A 23,726-nucleotide genomic window follows, 5' to 3' on the forward strand; every position below is an offset into this window, starting at 1 on the left:
TGCAATTCAGTTGGTCTAGAACCAGCTGAAAATAGCTAGAGTCTGTGTAATTCAGCCTAATGTGACACAAATGTTTCTTAAGCAACTGATCATGCATGAAAGCTTTTGATATTGCAGTGCATATTCAAAACCGGTACTATCTACTATCAGTGCTGAATTTTCTAGGCACTAAGACTCAGGCCTGATGTGTTAAGGAGCAGCGGGGTCCAGGTGCCCCTTCAGGGAGGGAGAGGTAGGAGTGAAGGGCACTACCATGGCTGACAGGGCAGAGGCCTCACTAGGCAGAGCCCTGTCTCAACACCCATGAGCAGGGTAGACCTAGAGATCATGGTGAACTTCAGCCGAGAGCTGATCGACAAGCAAGTTTGTGCTGAGGAGGGTAGGTCTAAATTCAAGCTAGAAAGTCAATATGCAGGTCAGGATCGGGTTTGGTGATGGCCAGGAAAGTTCATGATGGCAAGTCCGAGTCCAAGATCATACTGGGAAGTCAGCCCATGAGTTGAGGTCTGGATACACAGAGCAAAGGCCTAAGCACAAGATGGGCACTGCTTCAGCTTAGCTTTAGCAGGAGCTAAAGGCCTCAGACTGAGCTGAAATGATGTCTTCAGAAAAGGGGACGTGAATGAAGAACCTTGGAAAGCTGGGCCATTAAAGGCAGGGCCATTAAAGCTTACCAGTGCTTCAGGACCTCACAGCACCAAGCCTGCCAGAGTTCAAGAAGTGTTTGGACAATGCTCTCAGGCACATGGTGTGATTCTTGGGGCTGTCCTGTGCAGGGCCAGGAGTTGGACTTTGACGATCCTCGAGGGTCCCTTCCAAGAAATTACTGTCTGAATATTCTGTAATGATATATGAATGATAATCAAATATCCCTTAGTTTTCTGTCTATTACTCAAGCAGACAGCATCTCCAAAGACTATAATTCATCTGTACGTTGAATGAGAAGTGAAGAGCCACTCAGAGCTTGTCAATACAGAACACAAAGCATTAGTGTGTATTGTAATGTGAGACATGCATTGGTTTGGTGGAATAGATCACTGATTAAAGAGGCTTGTGTTTCCATAACAACCTAATAGCTGAATGTTTTCTTAGGCAGCAAGTGGTTTCTCTTCTAAGGAATTTTTTGCTTTAGAGAAATTCTCCCATTGTTAACTGAAATTTTGCAGTCTCAGGTTGTTTTACACTGTGTAGTCCCCCTTTATGTTTAGCACAGAAAGAGTAGCACAGGCCATGAAAAGAATGAGCAAGAGTCTCACAGTGCCCTGACATGATGACAATACTCCCTGTAAAGAGAGAAGAGTTCTAGCCTTTGTGTAGTTCCTTTAATAAACTCTCAAGATTCAGCTTAAAAATAGCTGGGATTTTGTGCCTGTTACTCTGTGTAGAAGTCTATATTAGAACCACTGATTTCTGTGCTAGTGATTAAGAACCTTTTCATTTCCAACCTGAGTGTATTCATGGCCAGCTGCAGTCAAGACAGAGTAGCCCTAATTGGCTAGATTGGAAGTCTCCAGTAACTCTTCAAGAGGCAAATTTGGGCAGCCTGTGATTTATTCTGAAAACCTCTTATTACCCTTATGCATATCTGTTTGTCTATACTGCCTTGTCTTGGTGGCTATAGAACTCCAAATGGTGGTGAAGTGTTGCGTGGAGGTATTCCAAAGGTGTGTTCTCTGTATCACAGTGTTCAAATAATTTTTTTTTATTTCTGTATGTATACCTCTATTTAAGGTAGTGGGTTCTATAGAAGTCTGGATTATATTATCTATATACAGTGCCCTAATAACCTTCCCTTTTTCTGCTTAAGAAGAGGAGAGTGAGATTATAAACATTATAAGAAGAACTGTAGTAATCGAACTGAAAAACAGATACCTTTTTTCAAAGGTATTTAGTCCAGCTGAAAATATTTTTTTTAATTTAGAGTTTATTTACCTGCTTTTTAGTGAAATTTACTTTAAGGTGAAAATTAAAAATTATCAAACAGTTTTTCAGCTGTATTTTTAGTCAATAACTTCTTAATAGTGAAATCTAGTACCCATTCTTAGTTATAAGACCTGTACATACTTTTCTCTGCTATTATTTTTCTTCCTTTAACCTATGTTTGAGCCATAAGGAACTATGGTACAGAATTTCTCAATTTACTTCTTTTAACAAGTTAATTTATAAAGTTGTAGGGGTCACATTTGGAGCTTCAAGATACAAATCTTTGCCAGAACACTGTATCGGAAACCAAACTAACCTTCTCCTGACTTTCAGCGATGACACATTTTGTAATTGTCATTCCTACTGCCACAGTATAAAGTGCATGCTTCTTCTCAGAAGCTGTTTTGTCTAATGCACTAACATAGGTTTACAGTTCATATTTTTAAATTTCTTGAGACATTTTAATAAAGATTGAGTACTGATGGAAGAGTAAAATATACAATTGTTTTTCTATCTTGCATTTCGCTGGGGAGAGTGTTGCTGATATTGTTGTTCCTATCGGAGAAATTATAGAAATATAATTTATTTTCTGGTTTTGAGTATTTTCTGGCATTTTATAGTTCTGTTTATTTTCTTAGAGTACAAATCCCCCAAAATGTGGTGAGCTTGGAAGATTTGCTTAATCATAATGACATTTTCAGACCTATTTTTGTATTTCTGATATTATTATCATAGTTCTGGAATACGATTAGGATGCTTTCTATTAATACTCTATCTCCTAGAGGAGCACAGTTCACCTGTGGTCCTGTGTTAATTACTGTTTTGTTGACAGGTGTTACTAACCTGCTGATCTTGTTGAGTAGGTATTCAAGTGATCTGAGTCTCAGACGCTGACATATATTCCTGTTGTCACTGATGTTAGGATATATTTGACTGTTAATTTCAGTTGGGATAGATTTTAATTGTATACATTATCTTCCAGAATAAGAGTCTTTATTAGAATTAGGAATTAGTCAATTAAATGAGATCAAGAAAAATGTCTTGTACTGTAAGATGAAAAGTGAGGTACTGTATGTGGGAATAATTCCCTTTTCTTCTGATTTTGTCTGAAATCAGTAGGTACCTCTTAAAGGATCTATTACAGTGTTGTAGTTGGAAGTGGCTATAGATGGGTAAGTGAGGTATGCAACTGATTTCTGCCCAGTTAGCTACCTCCCTAAACTCACTTTGTGATAGAATGTTAAAGCTGTGACTCACTCTAACTGTATTTGGGTAGGTTTCAGAAGGTGAGTGAGACAGCCTGAGAATTCTTTCTGCAGTGAAGTTTGTTCATAGGTCGTTCAGGTAAGGCAGGTTTCTGGTATTATCCAAAAAACAGGTCCAGGTGATCCATATAGACTTTATGTAGACAGGTCCTGTTCCGTATTCTTTCTTGACATAGCTGTAGCTTGCTCTCAGTAGATATACCAACAGTGCACTATCTAATGTTTAAAGAAAAAAGCATATCCATGCTTTATTGTTTCGATTTCCTGTACAATGTGGGAATTGGCTTTCTTGGTAGAAGTTACAAAGGGAGAGAAAAAAAAAAACTTCTGTTGTGCAAAATAAGCATAATTTTCATTAGGGTGTGACTCCAGTTACAAATGTATTAACAGAACAAATGAATAAGAGAAGATAGAAAATTTCTATAGCAGTTCATCCACTGTCTTCTTCCCCTCTGAGCAGTCCTGGGCAGTGTGAGATGAAGCCATAGGTTCCCCTAACACAGTTGTTGCCTTAGTTATTCTAAGAGCAATTTTGTATTTGGACAAACTTGTGTTATCATGAAATTCTCATATTAATAACTAGAAAATTGAAATCCTCCAGTTTTGTAATTATTTGAGTGGTGAAGCACTTTGTTAAAAAATGATTCTTTGTTATACTGGGAATAAAAGAAGTTCTGCCTTTTTTTTTTTTTTTGTTTCACTTCTTGCCTTCTGAAAAGATCAGAATTTATCCATCAAAGCTAAAATAAAACTTCATTGTCACAAACTGAGAAGCAGACAGTGAAAGCATTCAGTGATTGCTGTTTCTAATATGCTTTCTTGGCTGATTCTTGCCCATTTAACTGGCAGCTTTCAGAATCCCAAGGAGCATTAAAATAAATTAGATTTATGTAGACTTTTTGACCCATCTACTACCTGCAGTGGTATTTGTAGGATAAAGAGGGGTAAAACTGTTACCCCTCTTGTTGTTTCATTTGGGTAGTGCATACTTCTCATGCACATGTATCTGGAACCATACAGTATTAAATTTTTAAAATTATCTCCATTGCAAACATAGACCACTTGAATAAGGTTTATTAGCCCAAATGTAATAATTAACCCAAATGTATTATAAAGGAGAATACCAAATTAACTCTATTTATCTGTATTAAAAAAAACTTACAGTTTTATTGAAAAAGGGCAGGTTAATTAATAAGTTCCAGTTTTTCTGAAGTAATGCTTATTTGCATGACATATGTCCCTACCATTTATTATTAATGGTGATCCATATCAGCTATTCCATTATTTCTGATCTCAGGCTGAAAGCTTATAATGACTAAGGTTCCTCCATTAGCTTCCTTTTAGTCTTCTCAAATCTTATCAATATTCCAGATGCTATTAAGAAACAACTGCATTTGTTGAGATAACTTCTGCTAGATCTTTTAAAATTCTTGGATACAAGTTAGATGGATCTGTTGATTAAAATTTTCTAGCTTTAGTAACTTTCTTTTAACATTCCCTTTGGATATTTTCATGAGTATAGTTTCATGTGAGTTTCTCTTTGATATTTAGGGAAAATATTTCACATCTCTTGGTTTATAATATCATTTCTCCTACCACATTTCTAGAGTAGTACGCCATAATTTCATTTGTTCTCTTGTCCATTTCCCCCACTTCTTTATGTCCTTGATGCAGCAGAGGTCATGCAGAGAAACAGCATTACAATCATAAAGACTTCTTCAAAATGCATATGCACAGGAGACTGAATTGAGGTTGCACAAGCCACATCAATTCATACATTTCACAGCTCTAATGTACTTTCCTTTAGAACATTATCATTCCTCTAAAAGGTTTTTAGTATATAATTAGGATAATTGCTTCCCATCATATGCTACCCTGGATAACATCTTTGATAATATTCTGAACAATGAAATGTTATTCCTAAAAACACTCTGTCATTTTTGAAGTTAGAGCACATGGGGATGACTGACACCACGTGACCAGTTCATTATAAAAAGGCATGCAGGTCTCTCTACCCATCCACTATGTTCCAGTAAATATGTTTATGTTGTTAAAATAGTTTAATTTTCCAGAGGACTAACTTATATTTTCTCTGCAAATGGAGAGAAAAAGGCTGCTGCTTGACATATGTTAAACATTTTCCGATGTTTCATTGCTTTTTATTTAAATTCATTAAAATACATTTGAAAAAAATTAGCTCTCACAGGAGTTTTGGGCAATTTTTGCAAATGAGTGCTCATCAAAGTGTATGCGTTCTGACCAACGCTAAGTTTCATCCATCTTGGTGTGATTACTGTCTAGAATGATCTCATTATACACTTGACTGCATGCTGTCAGACAAAACCCCTTTTTCAAACCCAGACAATAATTCAAAGGAACATAATTATTTTCAGGTATTTGGCATTTTAAAGCTCATATGCAAATATATTTAGTACGATTCGAGTTTTTCTTTGTTAAATAACTATTAGTTGCAGCATCCTTTGCAAGTACTTTTGAGTTAGGGCTGAAATATATATAGATCACACAGAACATATTCCATTCTGGTAAGTAATCCTACACCTCAGAATGCTGCAGAGATTGTTTGATGATTGAGCAGATGTAAGTGATAGTACCTTTTGTAAGTGGCAATAATTTAATAGGTGTATGAGAAATAATACTTCTATAAAACTCATCAAAATGCTAATATTAGCAGTGATGGTAAAACTTCACCTTAACAGTTTACATGAATCTTTTATATTCTAGAAGAATATAAGCTTGAAATGGATATAGCACTGCATGGAGATTTTCTATAGGTATTTAGCTAATATTATGTGTCTCCTGATGCACCTGTGCATTTTCTACAAACCTTAAATTGATATTTCTACAAAGCTTTTCATTTTGAATCTTAATCCATATTAGAAGTTGGGAGGAACCACTTGTCTGGACTTCATACTTTTTATTCTGTTATATTCAAGACTTTGCACACTTTGCTATTTTGCATTAAGATGAAACTGAGTTCTATAATTTGAGAGATCCAGTGCTCAAGATTTAGTGCTTTACTTCTGTCTGTAATGCAGTAAAGTTCAAGTACTATGAAAAAAGCTAAACTGGTTTTCAGAAACACTGGAAATGCGATATAGATATATCTTGAATCACAGGAAGAACTCAGCTGTCTTTTGTGGAAGATTAATTTCTCCACTGTTTGGTCTCTCAATTTCAGATGCTTCTCAACTCTGAATGATTAATTGATAGACACTGCAATATGCATATATGAGGGTCATCTAGACATTCTCAGCTGTTGCTGGAAGTTATGACATTAAAAATGTTCCTCATCTCTCCTGCTCCATGTGTAGTTTTTCAGGTTTTTTTGATATTTTGTATTAAAGGTTGCAAGTTTATTAATACAGTTTATTAGGGAGTATTTCGTGACTTGCTGTAGATGTAGTCTATATGTCTTGTAGCACAATTTTTACTATGTGATTGCCTTTAATTTATGTATTAGATTTGATGAGTTGTGCAATCCCTTCTATTTCTATGTCCCGTATAAGGGCATTTATTTGAGATGTGGAAGATCAAACTGAGAACCCTAAGTACCAGGCTATATGAGCAACTGTATCTGTATCACGGGACATGGGAATTCTGTTCAGTGGTAGCTACATGCCAGACCAAGAAATATGAACTCAATCCCTGCCCTGTTCTGTTAGAATGATGTTGAGTTTCAGCAGGACCCATGAACTTTCTGAGAGAATCAGCTTTGTGGGATACCTGCCCTGCAGTGTTTTTTTTTCCTAGTCTTTCTTGCAAACACACACCAGGACTTCCATCCTGCTCAGAGAAGTATTTCTGATGAAAACGTCCTGAGATATTTTTCCAAAGGACATCAGTTTGGATTAATGGGTTTTTATATGGTGAAAATCATTTGTCAAAAGGTTCACTATGGTTTGGTGGCACTGCTAACGGGCAGATACTGAGGCCTTTGCATCACAGCTGTGCCTGCTACCCCTCCCTGCTCTCCATCATTTCTTCTCTTTAGGGATCATCTACTGCCACACAGTTACTGTGCTTTTACAAATACTTTAGTGAAGAGTCGATGGCTTTATATGAATGGAATTCGTAACCTTGCTTTCTTTTCTACAGTTCCAGTAGCCATAGAACAACAATAATACTTCCCTTTACTCACCATCAAATAAGCTATATAAAAGATTTTCTGGTTCTTCTGAATGATAGTTTTTAGGAGAATATTTCTTGTGACTGACTGTGTCAAAATCGGGATATAATTTTAGCTTATATCATATAATCAACTGAATTTTATTTCAGCATTGACCTGAATCAGATCTGAAATACTATCTTTTAGTATGAAAGAAAAAAAAAATCCCATTTCTAGTGTCTTTACTTCTCCAGGAATGGAGAAGTAATGTGGTAGTTTTGTGAAAAAAGTTTTTGTATTTAATATTTTAATACCTTTAACTGTGTTCCACTGGGAACTCACTTTTTAATGGGAAAGGGTATGTTCTATGCAGTTTTTTTAATAAACTTTTGTTTTAACTTTAGTACATTTGGAAAGCAGAAATCTTGGCATAGCTTGCTAAATTTTGTTAAAATCAAAATATTTGTGAAAATATTAAGCAATTGCTAAAATAAAACAATTTTGTACATAATGAACAGATTTATTTGTTTTATTCAGTGTCAGAAATGATTAAAAAATAGAAAAACATTGATTCCTAGTGAAAGTAATCAGTGTTGCATTTTGTAAAAAAATTAAAAAAAAAATCCTTCCTGTTCTATTTTAAGTTAAATAAAAAACACTTCCATTTTCTCTGCTTCTGTCTCCCTTTCTACATCTGCTAGTCCTGATGACAGTCTGTAGCTTGCTGCCAAAAAGTTTTCTTCTGTTACTTTACAGGGATTTGATTTTTGTTCTTTTTATACCATTTTCTTTTTATGCTACCTCAAAAGCAAATTAGAGGTATGCAAGAGATGTAGGATTTTGGTACATATCAAAATGGGGTGGGAATGGATTTGTACTGCCAATCCACAAACATATTGATGCAGCGTATCTTTAATAGGAATTAATAATAGAATAATTTGCTACTGCAGCGGGATATCTAACTAGTCTTTTCCTTTTTTTTACTGATATGCCTTCAAATACTGCAGATTTGGAAGAACTCATGAAAGAATATTTTAACAGTCAGTTGCTTTATTGTTCTCCAAAAGCAGGAGAAGTCTTGAGAAGGACCATTTCAAATTTTTTTGCTCCAGAGCAGGATTCTTTCTGTAATACAGTATATCATTGTATGTAGCAGTAGCAGTAGCATGTTCTGGGTGATGGTATTAAATGTTATTCTGTTAGTAAGAATATGCCTTCTGGTCTAGCTCCAGCTGTTTACTCCATGTCCTTTCTCTTTCAGAAATCATTCCCTCCATGCTGGAAGATATATAAATAGTTCAGCACAATTAAAACCATTTTCTTACCAGTAATACAGGATTTGAAACTAAATTTTTTTTCTAAGTGCATTTCCATTATTTTTACATCTGTTTATATCTTACATTATGCTGAAAAGTTATAAGAACTTTCTGTGAATATTGTGCAAGTAAAATTTGAAAAAAACACTTTTTTCTGATCAATTAAATAAGTTGTCTGTCAGACTTTTTCTCACCCAACCTGTAATAACTTCAACAGGGATTTGCTATTAATCAATATAATGAATGTGTTAAATGCCTTGTGAAGTCATTGCAAACAAAAAGCAATACATTTTATAAATTACTTGTCCAACTGCTAGATATCAACCTGATAAACACAACGTGGAATAAATTTGTGATGCATGTTCTAATGGGATAATGACATTTGCACTAGGAAGCTGTTAGTGGCTAGGAGTTCTGGCAGTAGGAGTGACAGGACTAGTGTGAATCCTGCCTTTTGTTTTAGTTAAATTCTTACCTGTACTCCAGTGGGATTTAATTGTAATTCTTTGACGTATTTTAAGAACTTGATGTTAAGAAAACTTGTCAACTGCCCATATTTCCACTTAATTATAATCCCTCTTTGTTTCTGTCCCACGGTCCTGCTATACTCCTCCTTGTCTGAATATACTGATTTGGCTTTATATCAAACAAGTGGGCCAAAGCTGCTTGGTCTAGAAATTGAGGTTTATTCCTTTGCTATCAATAGCAAAAAAAAAATAACATACCTCTTCAATATATGCAAAGTTTGTGCTATCTTTATCATTCCTTTATGTAGTTAACAGCAGCTCTCAAAAATTCCTTGGTATATCCAAACTCTATATCTGTGGTGACTGTAAGAAATGTAGTAGGTTGTATTAGCGGTAACACTTAATGGGAAGAATTTTAAAAAATCTGCAAAGCTAGCGTGTGGATCTTAGAGAACCTAAAACCAAAATAAGAAGAGAAAACTGTGACAGTAGCGAAATTAAATATGCTGAAGTGTCGAGAAGATTCTAAACACTCAGAGCAGAAGTTATGTAAATCCTGCTTTGTCAGTCAGAAGGTAAGCTTAATAATGTCTAAATATATAACAGTGTTATAACATATAATTTCATCTAAATTGCAGAAGATAGAAAATAAACTAATGCAGGAATATTAGTATAAAGGGTAGAATTTGAGTGTTTTTCAGAAGAAAATGCTAAGTATAAATAAAATACATAAAATATGGCAAAATTGTTTTGGCATATTATAAAAGAGATGATTTGGAAATTAAAAAATACAAAATTTTTGGGGTTTTTGAGTTATTAGAAACTCTGATGCTGTAGTGCCACAGATTAGCTGTTAATGGTTGTAAACTGCATTATGATATTCCAGAATTATCCACAGTATCTCCTTTATCTTTCTCAAGTCATTTGGGCATCATCAGAGCAATATATAAGACTAGTTAGCTGGTCCACTCTGGTACAGATGTTTCAGTATTCCTTTCAAATTGAACAGCAAAGACTTTAAAGATTCCCTGAGTTTTGGCTGCGTAATGTACACTAGCAAACTAAACACCATTTCTGTCTCTCAGGCTTAAAATTTTTGTTTAGCTCTTTGACTTCTGTGTTCTGATAAAGAGCTTTATTAATAGATTGATACTTCAGAAGAACTGAAGCTCATGAAAATATAGTTTTTCCACTAATTGCTTTTCACTGCAGCTGTAGGTAGATAAATATTGGAAGGTTTATCTTCAAGCCTGCTTAAATTATTTACTAACTGAGCTTGATCTCTGGGGTGTATGGCTATCACCAGTATTATTTAAATTATTTCAGTGTATTTATTCTCACCACCTTTTGTGATTTGTATTCTGAAATAATTTGAGCCTGATTCATTAATCATCTATTGCATTTGTAATAGTAGAATGCTTTTTCTACACAACACAGTTTGGTTATTTATTTGGGTTATAGCAGAAGCTTTATGATATCTTAAGGTATGCATATGACCACATGCAGTGGTCTCTCACTGATAAGTGAAATTTAAAAATAATCACAGACATCCCCAATATGTATCATTCTTTTTTGGGTGATTTTTTTGTTTAACAAGGCTACTAGGCAATCCAGTTTTTAGTGAATGGCTTAAATAAAAAAAATATTTGGCACCTGTAACTATACCCTATGCTTTTCATTTAACTTCCAGAAGTATGATGCCTACATGGTGGTCCAGACAAATGTAGAAATCTGTGAAATATCTGTCATAGACAGGTGTAACCATTTCACTACAAACCTTTTAAATATGGAAAAACAAACAAAAAAGCCATTACACACCGAAAAAAAAGGTAGATGGCAACTGTGTAGCATTGTTTTTGAATGCTCAATTAGACATCAACAGCTTGCAGAGACAGTCTCAGAAGGTTACTCAGGAAATGGTGGAAATCACCCATCATCTCTCATTAGTACTTAATGAGAGATGTTTTTCCAGACAGTTGCCTGGTATTACAAGGGTTATGCAAGCTTGAAGCAGTTCCAAAGTTCTATTTGTGCAGGTGGGTGATTAGAGGAAATAAAAAGTTGATAATAGTCATACCCAACTCTCTTGGATGATGCAGAAACAACTAAGCAGACCCCCTGCTGCCACTGGAATGCACTTCACTGGTAATTAATTCCAAATACAATCCTGAAATAGCTACCACATCCAGGATTGGGTCAGGTATAGCTTTGAGTGCTTTCAGCAAGACAGTTGCAGATATATATTTACAGTCCTACTCAGAACAATGGTTATTCAGGTTTGAGTGTGTGGAAACCAAGCAAATTCAAAAGAGCAAATTCAAACAGCTGAGTCCAACTGTTCTCTCTCTGCATCCAGTGTAGCTACCTACTGATTCTGTTATTCAGTATTCCATCTGTTCTTTTGAAATGTCTCTTATAATGTTTGTTCCTTGAAATCCTGAAATACATGATTGTCCTTATCTATAGTTCCTAGAGTTATGCTATGTTTTAAGTTTAGTCAACTTAAAACAATTTTAAAGCTGAATCCTATGCTATGGAAAATTGCCTAGTCCCTCAATCGAGGCTACTATGTAACATGAACATTTTTGTTATCTGCCGGACAAATAGGAGATTTTCTAATATTTTCCTGGATTTCTGTATAAACTGCTTAATTTACTGTATACAATTGCTGTGAATCTTTGCAGTGGATCCACCACTTACAGGAGACACCATTTTTTTCACACATGCTATCCAAGAAGTCTTAAACATGGCATGCCTATATCAAACCAGGATGATTCCTACTATTTTGTGACCTACTCTATTCAGTTTTGAGTCTTTGTTAGTTCTTTTCTACTTGTTGCCTTGGGCTCCTGCTTTGTGAATTTTCTGCTGCTGGAATCCAGCAACCAAGATTGACCCATAATGAATGGACTGAGCCCAAGTAGTGTTGTCCTCATACAAACAGACATACTGTTTTAAGTCTTTTACTGAAATCTGTCCATGGGTATGTTTTAGAGTAGGGTGGTTCTCCTTGCTCTGCCTTAGAAAGGGATGTGTTTTAATGAGCCCTCTGTAAGCTTCAGGGTTCAAATTCTTTTTATCATAGAGAATTGGATTTTCATGATTCTTCATGTGGACCTATCTCTCTCTCACTTTTAAGTCAAGCTCAGCAGCAATAGGATATATTATGCCCTGAGGCATAATCAGGGCAAGTTTCTTGGTCTTCTCCTCAGTATGAGGATGTCAGCATATCCCTGATAAAAATTCCATATATTTGATTATCACAGGAATCAGAAAATACTGTTTTATGACTCCAGTGTGATTAGAAGTGGCAATTCTGCTTTCATTCCAGTTATGAAGCTTATAAAAGGACTTGATGATCATTCCCCCTTTATTGAAAAGCACTAAAACCTGCTCCTAATGGTACCACACATTAATGTGGACCTACATTAGTGTATTAATTTCTTAATGAGTCAGTGAAACTAGCCATTCTGATGGCTCTGTCCTCTGCAAGGAGATGTATGTAAATTCAGTCACTGGTAACTGATCTTCCAGAAATAATACTATTTCCATATTATCTCCTTTTGTACGTTTCCAAGATTTCTACTGTGATGATGATTGATTTCTGTCCAAGACAGAAGATTAACATTGCCATATTCTTTTCAGAGTTGTTTGCCTTCATGTAATACATTTGATGTTAAGAGGACGTATAACATGTACAGACAAAGGCATTCCAGCATTTTTTAATAAAGACAGATCCAAGGCCATTGAAATTGCCAGACTGGATAAGAGTTTCCGTAGTAGTTTTCTAATAGTCTAGCAAATTGAGTCTGCTATAATTGATCAAACTTAAGTCTGTCTTTATACCACACTAAAAAGCATTTTGAGCCCCGACAACACCAAGCTATGTGGACCTTTATTCACATTTTTTGCTTTATTCTGATGCTGGGGTATCCAAAACAGATGCAGGATTTTGACCTACCTTCAAGTAGTTTGAAATATTGCATGAAATATTCTACAGGGAGCAGAGCTTGAGGAAGTTATTTGCTAGTAATAGGGTGCCTTTGGAGTTGTTGTCTATTTATGTGTGCATATGTATCTATATATATTTATGCATATGTATATACATGCATAATAATTTTCCACCCTTGTCTTTTTTCTCTCCCAGATTTGCAGTGTACAAATCTGTTCAGGCCCTGAGGTTTTATTATAATGCTCTACAAGGTCATAATGATTAGCCTTTGTGCTTTAAGTGTTTTGTTCATGACTAATATTATATTTTCAGATGTTTTAGAATTTGGTATATATATTTAAACACAGCATTAGATGTGTAGTATATAATGTGGTTCTAGGTTATTACTGGTCCATACCTCTAAAGTTAAATACACGTTTCTTCCCCTTTTATAGCAAATTGTAAATCTGAGCATACAGTATTTAAGTGACTCCGCAAATAACTGGAATATGGAAATAAAATAGGCGGAGTATACATTTGAATTTTGGCTCAGAGCACTGGATGTGAATATAAAATAAATCATCATCCACAGTTACTATTCATTGCTTCAGTCACAGGCTGGTTTTGGAGCACATAAACTAGACTCCTTTGGATCTGAAGTTCCATTTCAGGTGGTCCTTCTGGAAGCTGTGAGGATCATATATGGTGGGGGTGTTTGATAGAATAAATAAGAATGATGTGTAGTGCTAAAAGTTAAAAGCCACATGTATTCTAAATAGAAAGTCATGCAGATGAACAGCTTTTGATCTGCTGATCCATTGCCATTACACTAAATTGTAGAAATAACTGATGTAATAGCTAATACAGACATAACTGTAGATTTTGATAAGGATCCTAGCATGTTTCTGTAATGAAAGTAGGAAAATAGATTAACTGTGTTCCATTTGAAAGATTTATTTCTGAGGTGAAATCTAATTATATTTCTGGAATATGGGCTGCCTCTGGCTTTTGATATTTTGCTTCCTGAGATGTGGTAAGAAGTGTTCTGGTTGGTATACTTGGTATCTGCTTGATAGTTAATATTGTGGCATTGTATACATACAGTGCCTTTTCTCTGAGTACGTTGTGAGAAAAAGTATTTATTAAAAAAGTTGCAGTGAACAGTTTGTCCTCACAGAACATGGAGAGGGGGATGAAAATGTCGATGAAACACTTGTTGAACTGTGGTGTTATGGTCTGTTACTATCCACAAAAGCCATTTTTCCCTAGGCAGTGTTCCGTGTGAAAGAAGATGTCAAGCTGACTACTGATGGCACACAGCACAGGAAAAGGCAGAATTCCCAGGGCCTGATTTTTTTATCATTTCAGTTAAATACTTAATATTTTTATATTTTTTACTGACATCTTAGGATATACTCCTGGAATAACACCTTAGTTTGCTCTTACAATATACTAGAAGAAGAACACATTCACTTTTACCTTGCTCTCTCCAGACTCAAATCTGAGCGATGCAGTCACCATATCCATGAATCAGAACTCCTTGCACTCCCCTCTTTTGTTGAAATCCTGTTATCCCGTACACTTCAGAAAAAAAATTACCGTAATTATTTTACCATGATGGTTAAAAAATCAGTATTATTAGATAGACATATATAACATATTACATAATTTGTTTTCATTTTATTCAGAAATTGTTCCTGTACTGAAAAACTGCATTGTGAATGAATCACTGAGTACTTACAATTTCAATGATAGTAGACCCATCTTTTATTCCTGTGAAGGGATTGGTTACGATGTTAATTCTTATATAATATTTTTTCTGTGAGGCATGAGGTTAGTGTGCACTCAGAGCTAAACATTTTTATGACCAAGATAACTATGCTTACATTAATTGCTTCAGTAATATTGAACTGGATAACAGATAAAACAACATTATTCTCAAAAAGCATTTCTCTTTTTTGCAATTACATTCTATACGAAAGTTGGGGGAAAAATTTCTGAGATTTTCTGTTTTCTTGATGCTTCCTTCCTCTTTTAACATTATCATAAAAAGGTCCTGTAAAAAACTAAATATTTCATATATGAAGTGACTTAAAAACTCTTGAATTTGTAAATTAAAAAAAATAATTATGTGAATTACTTCTTATTCAATGCTATTCAATTTCTACGTATCATTTTCCTGTAAGAATCTATAAAACAATTGGTGAAATGTTGGAATCACTGGAAAAAGCCAGTGTTGTGGTTTAAGCCCAGCTGGAAATTAAACACTGCACAGACATTTGCTCAACCACTCTCTCTCCCTCCCAGTCCAGTGGAATGGGGAGGAGAATCAAAGTAAAACTTGTAGGTTGAGATGAGAACAGTTTAATAATAGAAAATAAAGTAAAAATACAGTAATAGTGGGAAATGATAGTGATGATAATAATAAGTGAAAAAACGAATTATGCCCAATACAATTCCTCACCATGGGCTGGCCGATGCCAGACCCCCCTTTCCCAAACCCAGATCGGCCCCACTTCTGAGGGGTAACTCCCCCCAGTTGCTATACTGGGCATGATGTTCTTGGTGTAGAATATCCCTTTGGTTAGTTCAGGTCACCTGTCCTGGCTGTGCTCCCTCCCAGTTTCTTTTGCATGCCTCCTCACTAGCAGAGTATGAGACAAGAAAAAAGATCTTGGTCTTAGGACAGATGTGACAAACGTGACTTAGAGAAAACGCAAAACATCAGTGTGTTATCAACACCATTCTCATTCCAAATCTAAACCACAGCAATCTAACAGCTACTGAGAAGAAATTAACTCTATCCTAGCTGAAACCAGGACAGCCAGTAAAAGCCTAATCTGGGTTTCTGGATTTGGTGGCATTGATTTAATATTATGAAGTTCTAGTGTAGCTGAAGTCAAGGCACAGGTTTATGTGTTGCTGTAATTTAAATAATGCTAGAGTTGCTTGAGAGTAAAATGTTGTTAAAAAGTGGTAGGAACAACCTGACCTTCAGCTTTTAAACAAGTTGTGTGAAGCACTAGTGTGACCATTGCTGTGAATATTGAGTCTGCTCCTCCTGTAAATATTTAAAAAATTAGGAAAAGTAGCAAATAGAATGTCAAGAGACATCGAGATTTGGAAATTAAGATTAAGAATGTCAAGAGACATTGAGATTTGGAAATTAAGATTAGGATGTGGAAACCTGTCTAATCCTGTGAGAAATTTAAAGAATCACCATCTTCTTTCATATGTCTGTGAGATGGTTAATAATAAATGAGATTGTAATTACATTGTAACACTTTCTATCCTTTAAATCTTGTATGCTGAATCAATCAATCAACCAACCCACAAACAAAGGAAATTAGTAAGGTTTTCCAGGATGTAGATCAGCATAGCAATTTTCATAGTCCACATTACATGAGTCCAGTTGATCCAAAACCTGAGTTCTTCTAACCTTTAAAAAATCATTTTGGTTATTGTGGACATAGAAAACATAATGTAGTGTATTATCCTTGTTCTATTGTTTCCTTTGCCCTGAAACAAAGGACATGGAGAATGGCAAGTCCTCATTAACCATTTTTAAAAATCAGAATAAACTCCAGTTACATAAACCTTGTGACAGTTTCTCATGTGTGATGGAGGCAGGAAGGAATATTGTTAGAGCATGCTGCAGTTCATTAATTTTTAGCTGCTAGATGTCCCTGGAGCCTGGTGTTATCTGACTTATACAGAAGCATCTTCTAGTTTGTTCCAACTTGAGCCAGGAACTAGAAGAGAATGACAGCCATAAATACTTCCCTGTTGTCTCCTTCTATAGCACCTATCAGAAACTCAGCAGGAGAGCTAATCTTTTCTGAGTAAATTTGGTAGTTTCTCAAGTTTCTAAGTTCCTTTTCCCATGAAATGTTCCCCTGAAACTTGCAGTATTGCCATTATGGTTACCGAAAGGGGAAAAAGAAGCTTGCTTTAGTTTTGTCACCAGAGAAAGAGAAAATTAAATTATATAATTTAATTACAAAAGAAAATACATTTAAATATATTTTTAATGAAACTACGAGTACTGTATACATAAACAGACAAATCCTCCAAATTGGTTGCAGGAACTTATTTGATGGTGATATTGTCTCTCTGATGGAGACCCAGGTAATAAATCATTATTGGTTGCCTAATGGGAAGATCCTACTGTGAAAATAAACAGCTGTCCACAATAAAGAAATTGTTTACAAGGAACCATTACATGTCAGACACTTATCCTGTTGAGAAATGAGGGAAGGTATGAAGTACTGAGCAGTTGGATTTTTTTTTCTGGGTTGTTTATTTCAAAGAAAAATATTTAGCTTCTTTTTGCAAAGTTTTATTTTTAGATTCTAAAACACGATCCTTTTTTTTCTTTTTGTGTTGCCACTTAATTTTGCTTGGAAGGAAAGACTGTAACTACTCTTTTCTGAGATTGCTGCATATTGTGTACATTGCTGAATTGGTTATGGTTGTACTCACACACTGTAGTTGAAGAATTTCTTCTTCTCCACTTGTCTAGTGGAGCATATAACAGCCCTTCCTCCCCTCATGAACGACTTCAAATAAATTTCCCTTCCAAGAACATCATTCCCAGTCAGTTTGATGCCACTTGTGTGGGACTGTATTTATGGGCAAAACCTAGTCTTCAGTGAGCTACCATTGAGCAGGGGCAACAAGAAGTCTTTCCTATGCAAAGACAAAAATCTTACTCTTATAACTTGATCCCTCTATTAACCTCTTAAAGTGTGGTTAAATTGAGCTGAGGTGATTATTGAATAAACTGGTGGGCAGACAACTGTATTTGTTACCAACAGCACCAGTCTGTATTTCTCTCTGTCCTTTGAGTGATCCATCTTAGAGATACTTCTGCATCTGCAAGACTCCCTGATTTCACTTGCAAGGCTTTCGTGTGCTAAATAGCTCAAGGGCAGCTGTGCTAAGCTCACCCAGGGAAATAGTAACAGAAAGGGCCAGGGACTGCTGAAGTAGTTTGCAGAAGAGTTTGTGCTCTTTATAGATTTAGCTGTTTGTCAGAGACAATAATTCTGTTTGTTTCTCGCACTAGTGAGTAAAGAAGTGCAATAAGTACACTTAGCTAGACTCATGTGGAGCATTTCTCACTCTAGAATGTACTTCTTACCTTCCAGATGGTGCCTGTATTCCCACATTTTTTGACAGCAGTATAGTCCCTTGTTTAATATTTGCCCAAGCACAGTGCAGAACTCTCTTAAAGCAGCTCTCTGATTCAGGAGATTCATGGATGGTTATCTATTGATGAGTCTCTCCATAGAGTGAAAGAAGATAATATTTCATATTCTGGAGCAAAAGAGGCTGAGACTTTCAGCTCAGCTAAGGTGCTACTAACACTTCATCCTCACTATGAGATTTTCAGAGTATGGCAAGGCTTTAGGGGATCTCTTCTTGTCAAATCGCTATCCCTCCTTTGATGAGCTGGGCTTTCAAATCACAGAATACTCATTTGCATGGTGCACATGACCAGGTTTAAAGTTAGGGATCAGGTCAGATGGGAAGGCATAAGAGGGACTTAAGGCTTTCTGAAATGCTATCAAGAATCTTCCACATCGGGTATGTTATTATGAGGATTTACTGTAAGTTCCTTTCTAAGACGGTGTAAAAATTTTTTTGACTCATTGTATTAACACATATTTATTAATTTCTGAAATAAATTACTTCAGATTCAGGATTTCTGTGCACACTTGCAATGGTTCAGGAAGAACTGATCTGTGTGTTAAGACTGCATACCTAAAGGACTGGCAGTTTTGATGAGATACTTTTTAAAAGAGTTGGACTTGTCTTTCTGCAACAGGGAGGGTGACTGTCAGATGTCAGGTAACACCTGTGGTTATCTACAGGATGTCTCCATTCTCAGTGTCTGCCGAACTGCCATCTGAACTTTTGTTTGCACTTTCAATAAGTGTAATGGTATTGCTGAAACATTCCAGCCTGATGTTATTTTAGAAGAGTAATTTGTCAGTCTGTATTTGATTAGAAACTTTAAGACCTCATCCGATTACACAGTATTTCTGCAGGAAGTGTATCTTAGAATCATCTGTGCTATGAAAGTATCTGTAAGTTGGAAAGACCATCAAGTCTACACTCTTGAAACTATTCGTCTTTATCTTATGTTAATGTAACTGGATATTTCCTTCCCTTCGATCTCTCTTTTACACTTCCAAGAATTCTTTCAGGTAGTAGGGAGAAGCTTCTGTCATGGCTTTCGCAAAGGTGTTTCTGACTTGTGCAGATGGAAGAGCTTATGTGTGTACCTGCAGAAGTTGGTCAGGCAAAAATTCTCCAGCTTAAGAGAACTGCTTTTGCTTATTGGTGTTTGGGTTCTTCTGGAGATGATTTGTCCACAGAGTGGAAGCACATGTTGGAGAACCATTGCAATCACAAGTAAATTACCTTTCTTCTGTGAACTCTGCAGGTTGTCAGTTGAGGCCCACACACATAAGATTTGAATGTAATCATTGTCTTAAAGCAGAGCCACAGCTGTTACAGTACATTTAGGAGCATGAGCACATGTCTTTGTGATTGACAAAGAAAGGTAATTGATAAATTTACAGACACTGTAAAGACCAACATAGCCATGCACAGGCAATGGCATTTTCCCCAGAATCTGAACTAAAGCATTTCTTTACTGATACAAATCTAAAGGCATGAAGTAATGTGGAGTTTTTGGCCTCCTGCTAAGTCATTCTGGTGCTCAGCTACAATCACAGCTATTTCGTAGCTATTTCGTAGTCCTCTCTATACTATGATCTAATTTTCACTAACTTTACATTGATCAAAAAGCACTAAGAACATTTAGAGAAGGTAAGAATGATATTTTAAGTCCTCTTAATGGTCCTTCACAGTGCCATAAAATGCTAAGAGCAAAATATGTCCAGACAGCACTTTTCCATGTACATGCACATGTTTGTAGACATTTTTAAGCCATCTGTACGTTCTCTAGCTGAGATACTGTTGGAAAGGTAGCTAGTGCAGTGCAGTGCAGTGCTCTATGGAGGATGCAAATTTTAATTGAGAAACTGAGTATATTTTCATGTAATTAATATTTGCTGGTCAGTTACTCTGATCACAATGTTCAGGAAAGCTGTTGTTATATAACATGTTGGACTGGGTTCTATGTGTTATGATTTAGCAGGATGAGGTAGGAGTTGCATTATAAATTTCCCTTTCAAGTCACCCCTGTTGTGATAGTACTTGGATTCAGAGTTGCTAATGCAAGGTAATGGAAGTAAAATATTTGTGCTTAGTTTCTACTTCATTTTGTTTAGGTACTGAGAGAATGGTGTATCTTGCCTTAACATAGAATGAATGTATGCATTGACAAAATAAGTGTAGAGATGCAATATATTCCTTAGCAAATATATTTAAATTATAATAGGTTTTGTAAGTTAAAACAGTGTTCTGTTTTCAAAATTACTTTTTATTTTAAAACGTATGAAGTATTTGTAAGTTCACATAAATTTTATTTTTGTTCACAGATAATGCACCTCAGGTAGCAATTACCGCACCAGGATCTGGTAACCATAGAAACAGCTCTACAGGCCCAACACCTGACTGCTCTCCTCCATCACCAGACACTGCACTTAAAAACATAGTGAAAGTTATACGTCCTCAGGTAGGTGCTCACCATAAGCATCCTCTCATTAGCTGTAATTTTTGTTTTAATAGCAGGCTATGATGCATGCGTTCTAAGAGGGTGTTATTGCTTTATGCATGCAAGTAGACCAAAGACAGATAAACAGAGCACAAAATATGTTTTGTATTTAAGAAGCAATCTTGATAGCAGGAGAAGATAAAATATTTTATGAATGAGCCCGAATGTACAGAGAGCTAGCAGTACATTTTTCTTGTAGCACTAATTATGAAGTCCTTATGCAATATTTTGTAATTTTACATACTATTAGTTTTCTTTCCAGTATATGTTCTGATCTTATCACTATTAATTCCATATGGCTTTTTCAGGTTTACTTTCCTCTTTCTGCATCTCCGTTTACATAAACTTACAATGTTTCATAGCTTCTTTAGTTTACCTTCCTATATAGTATTTTTTCTCAACTTTCATCCTTCCCAACTATCCATATTTCTAATACTGTTTGGGAAACAAGATGCATAATTTGTTGGAAACTTGAGTGCTCCTTATGATTCTTGAAGGACTACAGCCTTTAAAAATAAAAACTTTACAAGAAATACATTGTAGGCCTTGATTTGGTGGTATAGAGGTAATTAACACAGAGCAGTTCATTTTAGAACCACAGGATCATGGGATAACATAGGTCAGAAGAAACCTTGGGATGATCTAGTTCCTTGTTTAAAAAGCTGTGATATTAGGTGTGCCAAAGCTAGCTGTGACAACTGCATGATTAATTGAATAATTGTGAAACTTTTTGGTGTGAACCAAAAGAACTTCTGTTCCTCTCCTACCAATTACTGGGTTCAAATGCAACCATCTCTTCTTTATTACTGAGCATGTCCCTGGCATTTGTTTTACTTGAGAAGTAAGCTGACGGATACATGATATTTTCAGAAGAATTATATAGGACAGATTGTTTTGGTACCACACAACTGTTACAATGTTTGAGGTGAATCTTCCTTTCAGTACTCACTGGAGCACACAGTTCAGCAAGTCTTGCAGAGTTGAAGGTAATCAATCACTAGGTGTACTAGCCATTTGAGTCTAGGAGCCCTTGAGTTTCCTGTGGCTGACACTGTCACTGCACAATAATTGTAGTGACTGGTGGGTGCAGACCATCCCTCTCTTGACACTACTGTAGTTTGGGTTCCACATTCTGGTTTAAATCTAGATCGCAGGAGGCCTAAAATAACAGTTTCTTCTCCTTTTTTCTTTTTATAGTTGTTTCTCACTTTGCTTGTTCCTGTAGTGTCTCTGTCCCTCCCACCCTACATCAGTATAGTACTGAAATGCCTCCTTCCCTCTGAGCTGTTTTTTATAGCAAACAAACAGAAAGGTATTGGAATATTGTTGGAACAAGCTGTTATGTGATAGCTTATTGAAAATAGCATTTAAAAAGCTGTTTCCATCATGATATTGCCAACAGATGGACCCAGAACACTGAATGGTGATGTTCTCCTGCTAGTTAACTCTGAATGTATTCGGCAGATTCTGGGGAGCTATTTTCAAATTTAAATCATACCATACTGACTCCCAGTGTTCTCATCGTTTTGCAGAACAAAAGCGAGCTGTGTGATATATATGGTCAGAACTTTACCACATTTTCTAAAATGTCTCTTATGTGGCCCTATATATGGCATGCTTTCTATACAGAAAACAACAGCAGAAAGGCACATGTAGACTGGTGCATAATATATGTTGTAAGTCTGTGTGCTAATACACATGAAGTTGGATACACTATAGCATTCAGATACCACTATGCTTCTCCTTTCTGCATGTGTTTAATCCACATCCCCTCAGTATTCTTCTTTGTTTTTGTTTTTGTTGCTTGTCTGATCACCTTCCCCCAAGATCTCAACTCCAGAATTTAGACAAAGAAGTTGTAGATATTTGCAATGTGCTGTTTGCTAACCGCTAGTGTTAATTCTGCCTGCATATTTAATTCCTTTATTCCATTCAATTACATGGCAAGCTCTTTGAAGGTTAGCACAATGGGATTCTATTCCTGACTGACCTCTCACCACTCATGTAAAACTAATGAATAGTGTTACACAATGTATGCAAAATAATTAATTTTCTGTTGGCTGCCAGGGCCTCTTTGCATTTTTCTAGCAAAATAAATAGATTTTGAACAGATCTAAGCCAGGGATAATATAAATGTCCAAAACAGCTGTCATTCCTTTCCCATTTCATGTCCAGCAGATCCAGCACAGGAAAGTGCCAGTGAAAGGCAGAATGGGAAACTCTTCAGCAGCCAGTTTTGCACTAGGCAGGCTTTGGCAGCTTGGATGAAACTGCCAGGGAAGTCTGACCTTTCAACCCTTATTTTTATTTTAATTTATAACCTTATCTTTCCTGAAGAGTTGTACATGTAATGGTTTACTAGCCGTGAGGAGAGACACTGTGTTTCTGTGTAACCAGGATAAGAGGACATAGTCTTAAGCTGTAACCAGGAAAGGTTTAGATTGGACATTAGGAAGAATTTCTTAACAGAAGGGGTGATTAGACATTGGAATGGACTGTCCAGGGAGGTGATGGAGATGTCTGGTAAAATCAGACCATCTGTGAAGGTGTTTAAGGAAACCTTCACTTAGTGCCATGGTCTAGTCAACATCCTGGTGTTTGGTCATAGGTTGGACTCAATGATCTCAGAGGTCTTTTCCAACCTAATTGATTCTGTGAACTAGCAGCAGAAAAAAACAAAGATTCTTTCCTCCCACCAGTCTGGTGAGGACAGGTGGTGGCAGAGAGGGGAAAAAGAGAATTCTGAAGTTTGAAGGCAGAGGTGGGGATCATTCTATCTCTTTGGCCTTTTCCTTCTAGGAGTGTGTGCCAGCTCATGTGATGGCAGGGCATATATACAGGCTTTAGCACATGACAGATTTTGAAGATGCTTGTATGAATATGGGGTTTAGCACAGTGCAGTGCCCTCTCCTCACAGACCAAGTGCATCTTGTGGGGGCCCCTGTCAGCTACACGTGCTTCATGGGGTCCCTGAAGAGGAAGGAGGCTGTGATGCTGCACTGACAACC

The 23,726-nt window shown here is 36.2% G+C and overlaps 1 protein-coding gene across 10 annotated transcripts in view; it reads left to right on the plus strand.

Moving 5' to 3' along the window:
* ANKS1B (ankyrin repeat and sterile alpha motif domain containing 1B) overlaps positions 1-23,726 on the plus strand; it is a 414,231-nt gene that overhangs the window by 121,824 nt on the left and 268,681 nt on the right. For all 10 annotated transcript variants that reach the window (XR_001921711.2, XR_001921712.2, XR_001921713.2 and 7 more), the window contains one exon: positions 20,543-20,679. Coding sequence is in view for 7 of the 10 variants with exons in the window: in XM_018080496.2 (XP_017935985.1) it covers positions 20,543-20,679 (137 nt within the window). In the remaining 3 variants the exon portion in view is untranslated. The remainder of the gene's footprint in view (positions 1-20,542; positions 20,680-23,726) is intronic.

Source organism: Manacus vitellinus, unplaced genomic scaffold (genome assembly GCF_001715985.3).
Source record: "Manacus vitellinus isolate BGI_N305 unplaced genomic scaffold, ASM171598v3 scaffold_5_pilon, whole genome shotgun sequence".
Taxonomy (NCBI): domain Eukaryota; kingdom Metazoa; phylum Chordata; class Aves; order Passeriformes; family Pipridae; genus Manacus; species Manacus vitellinus.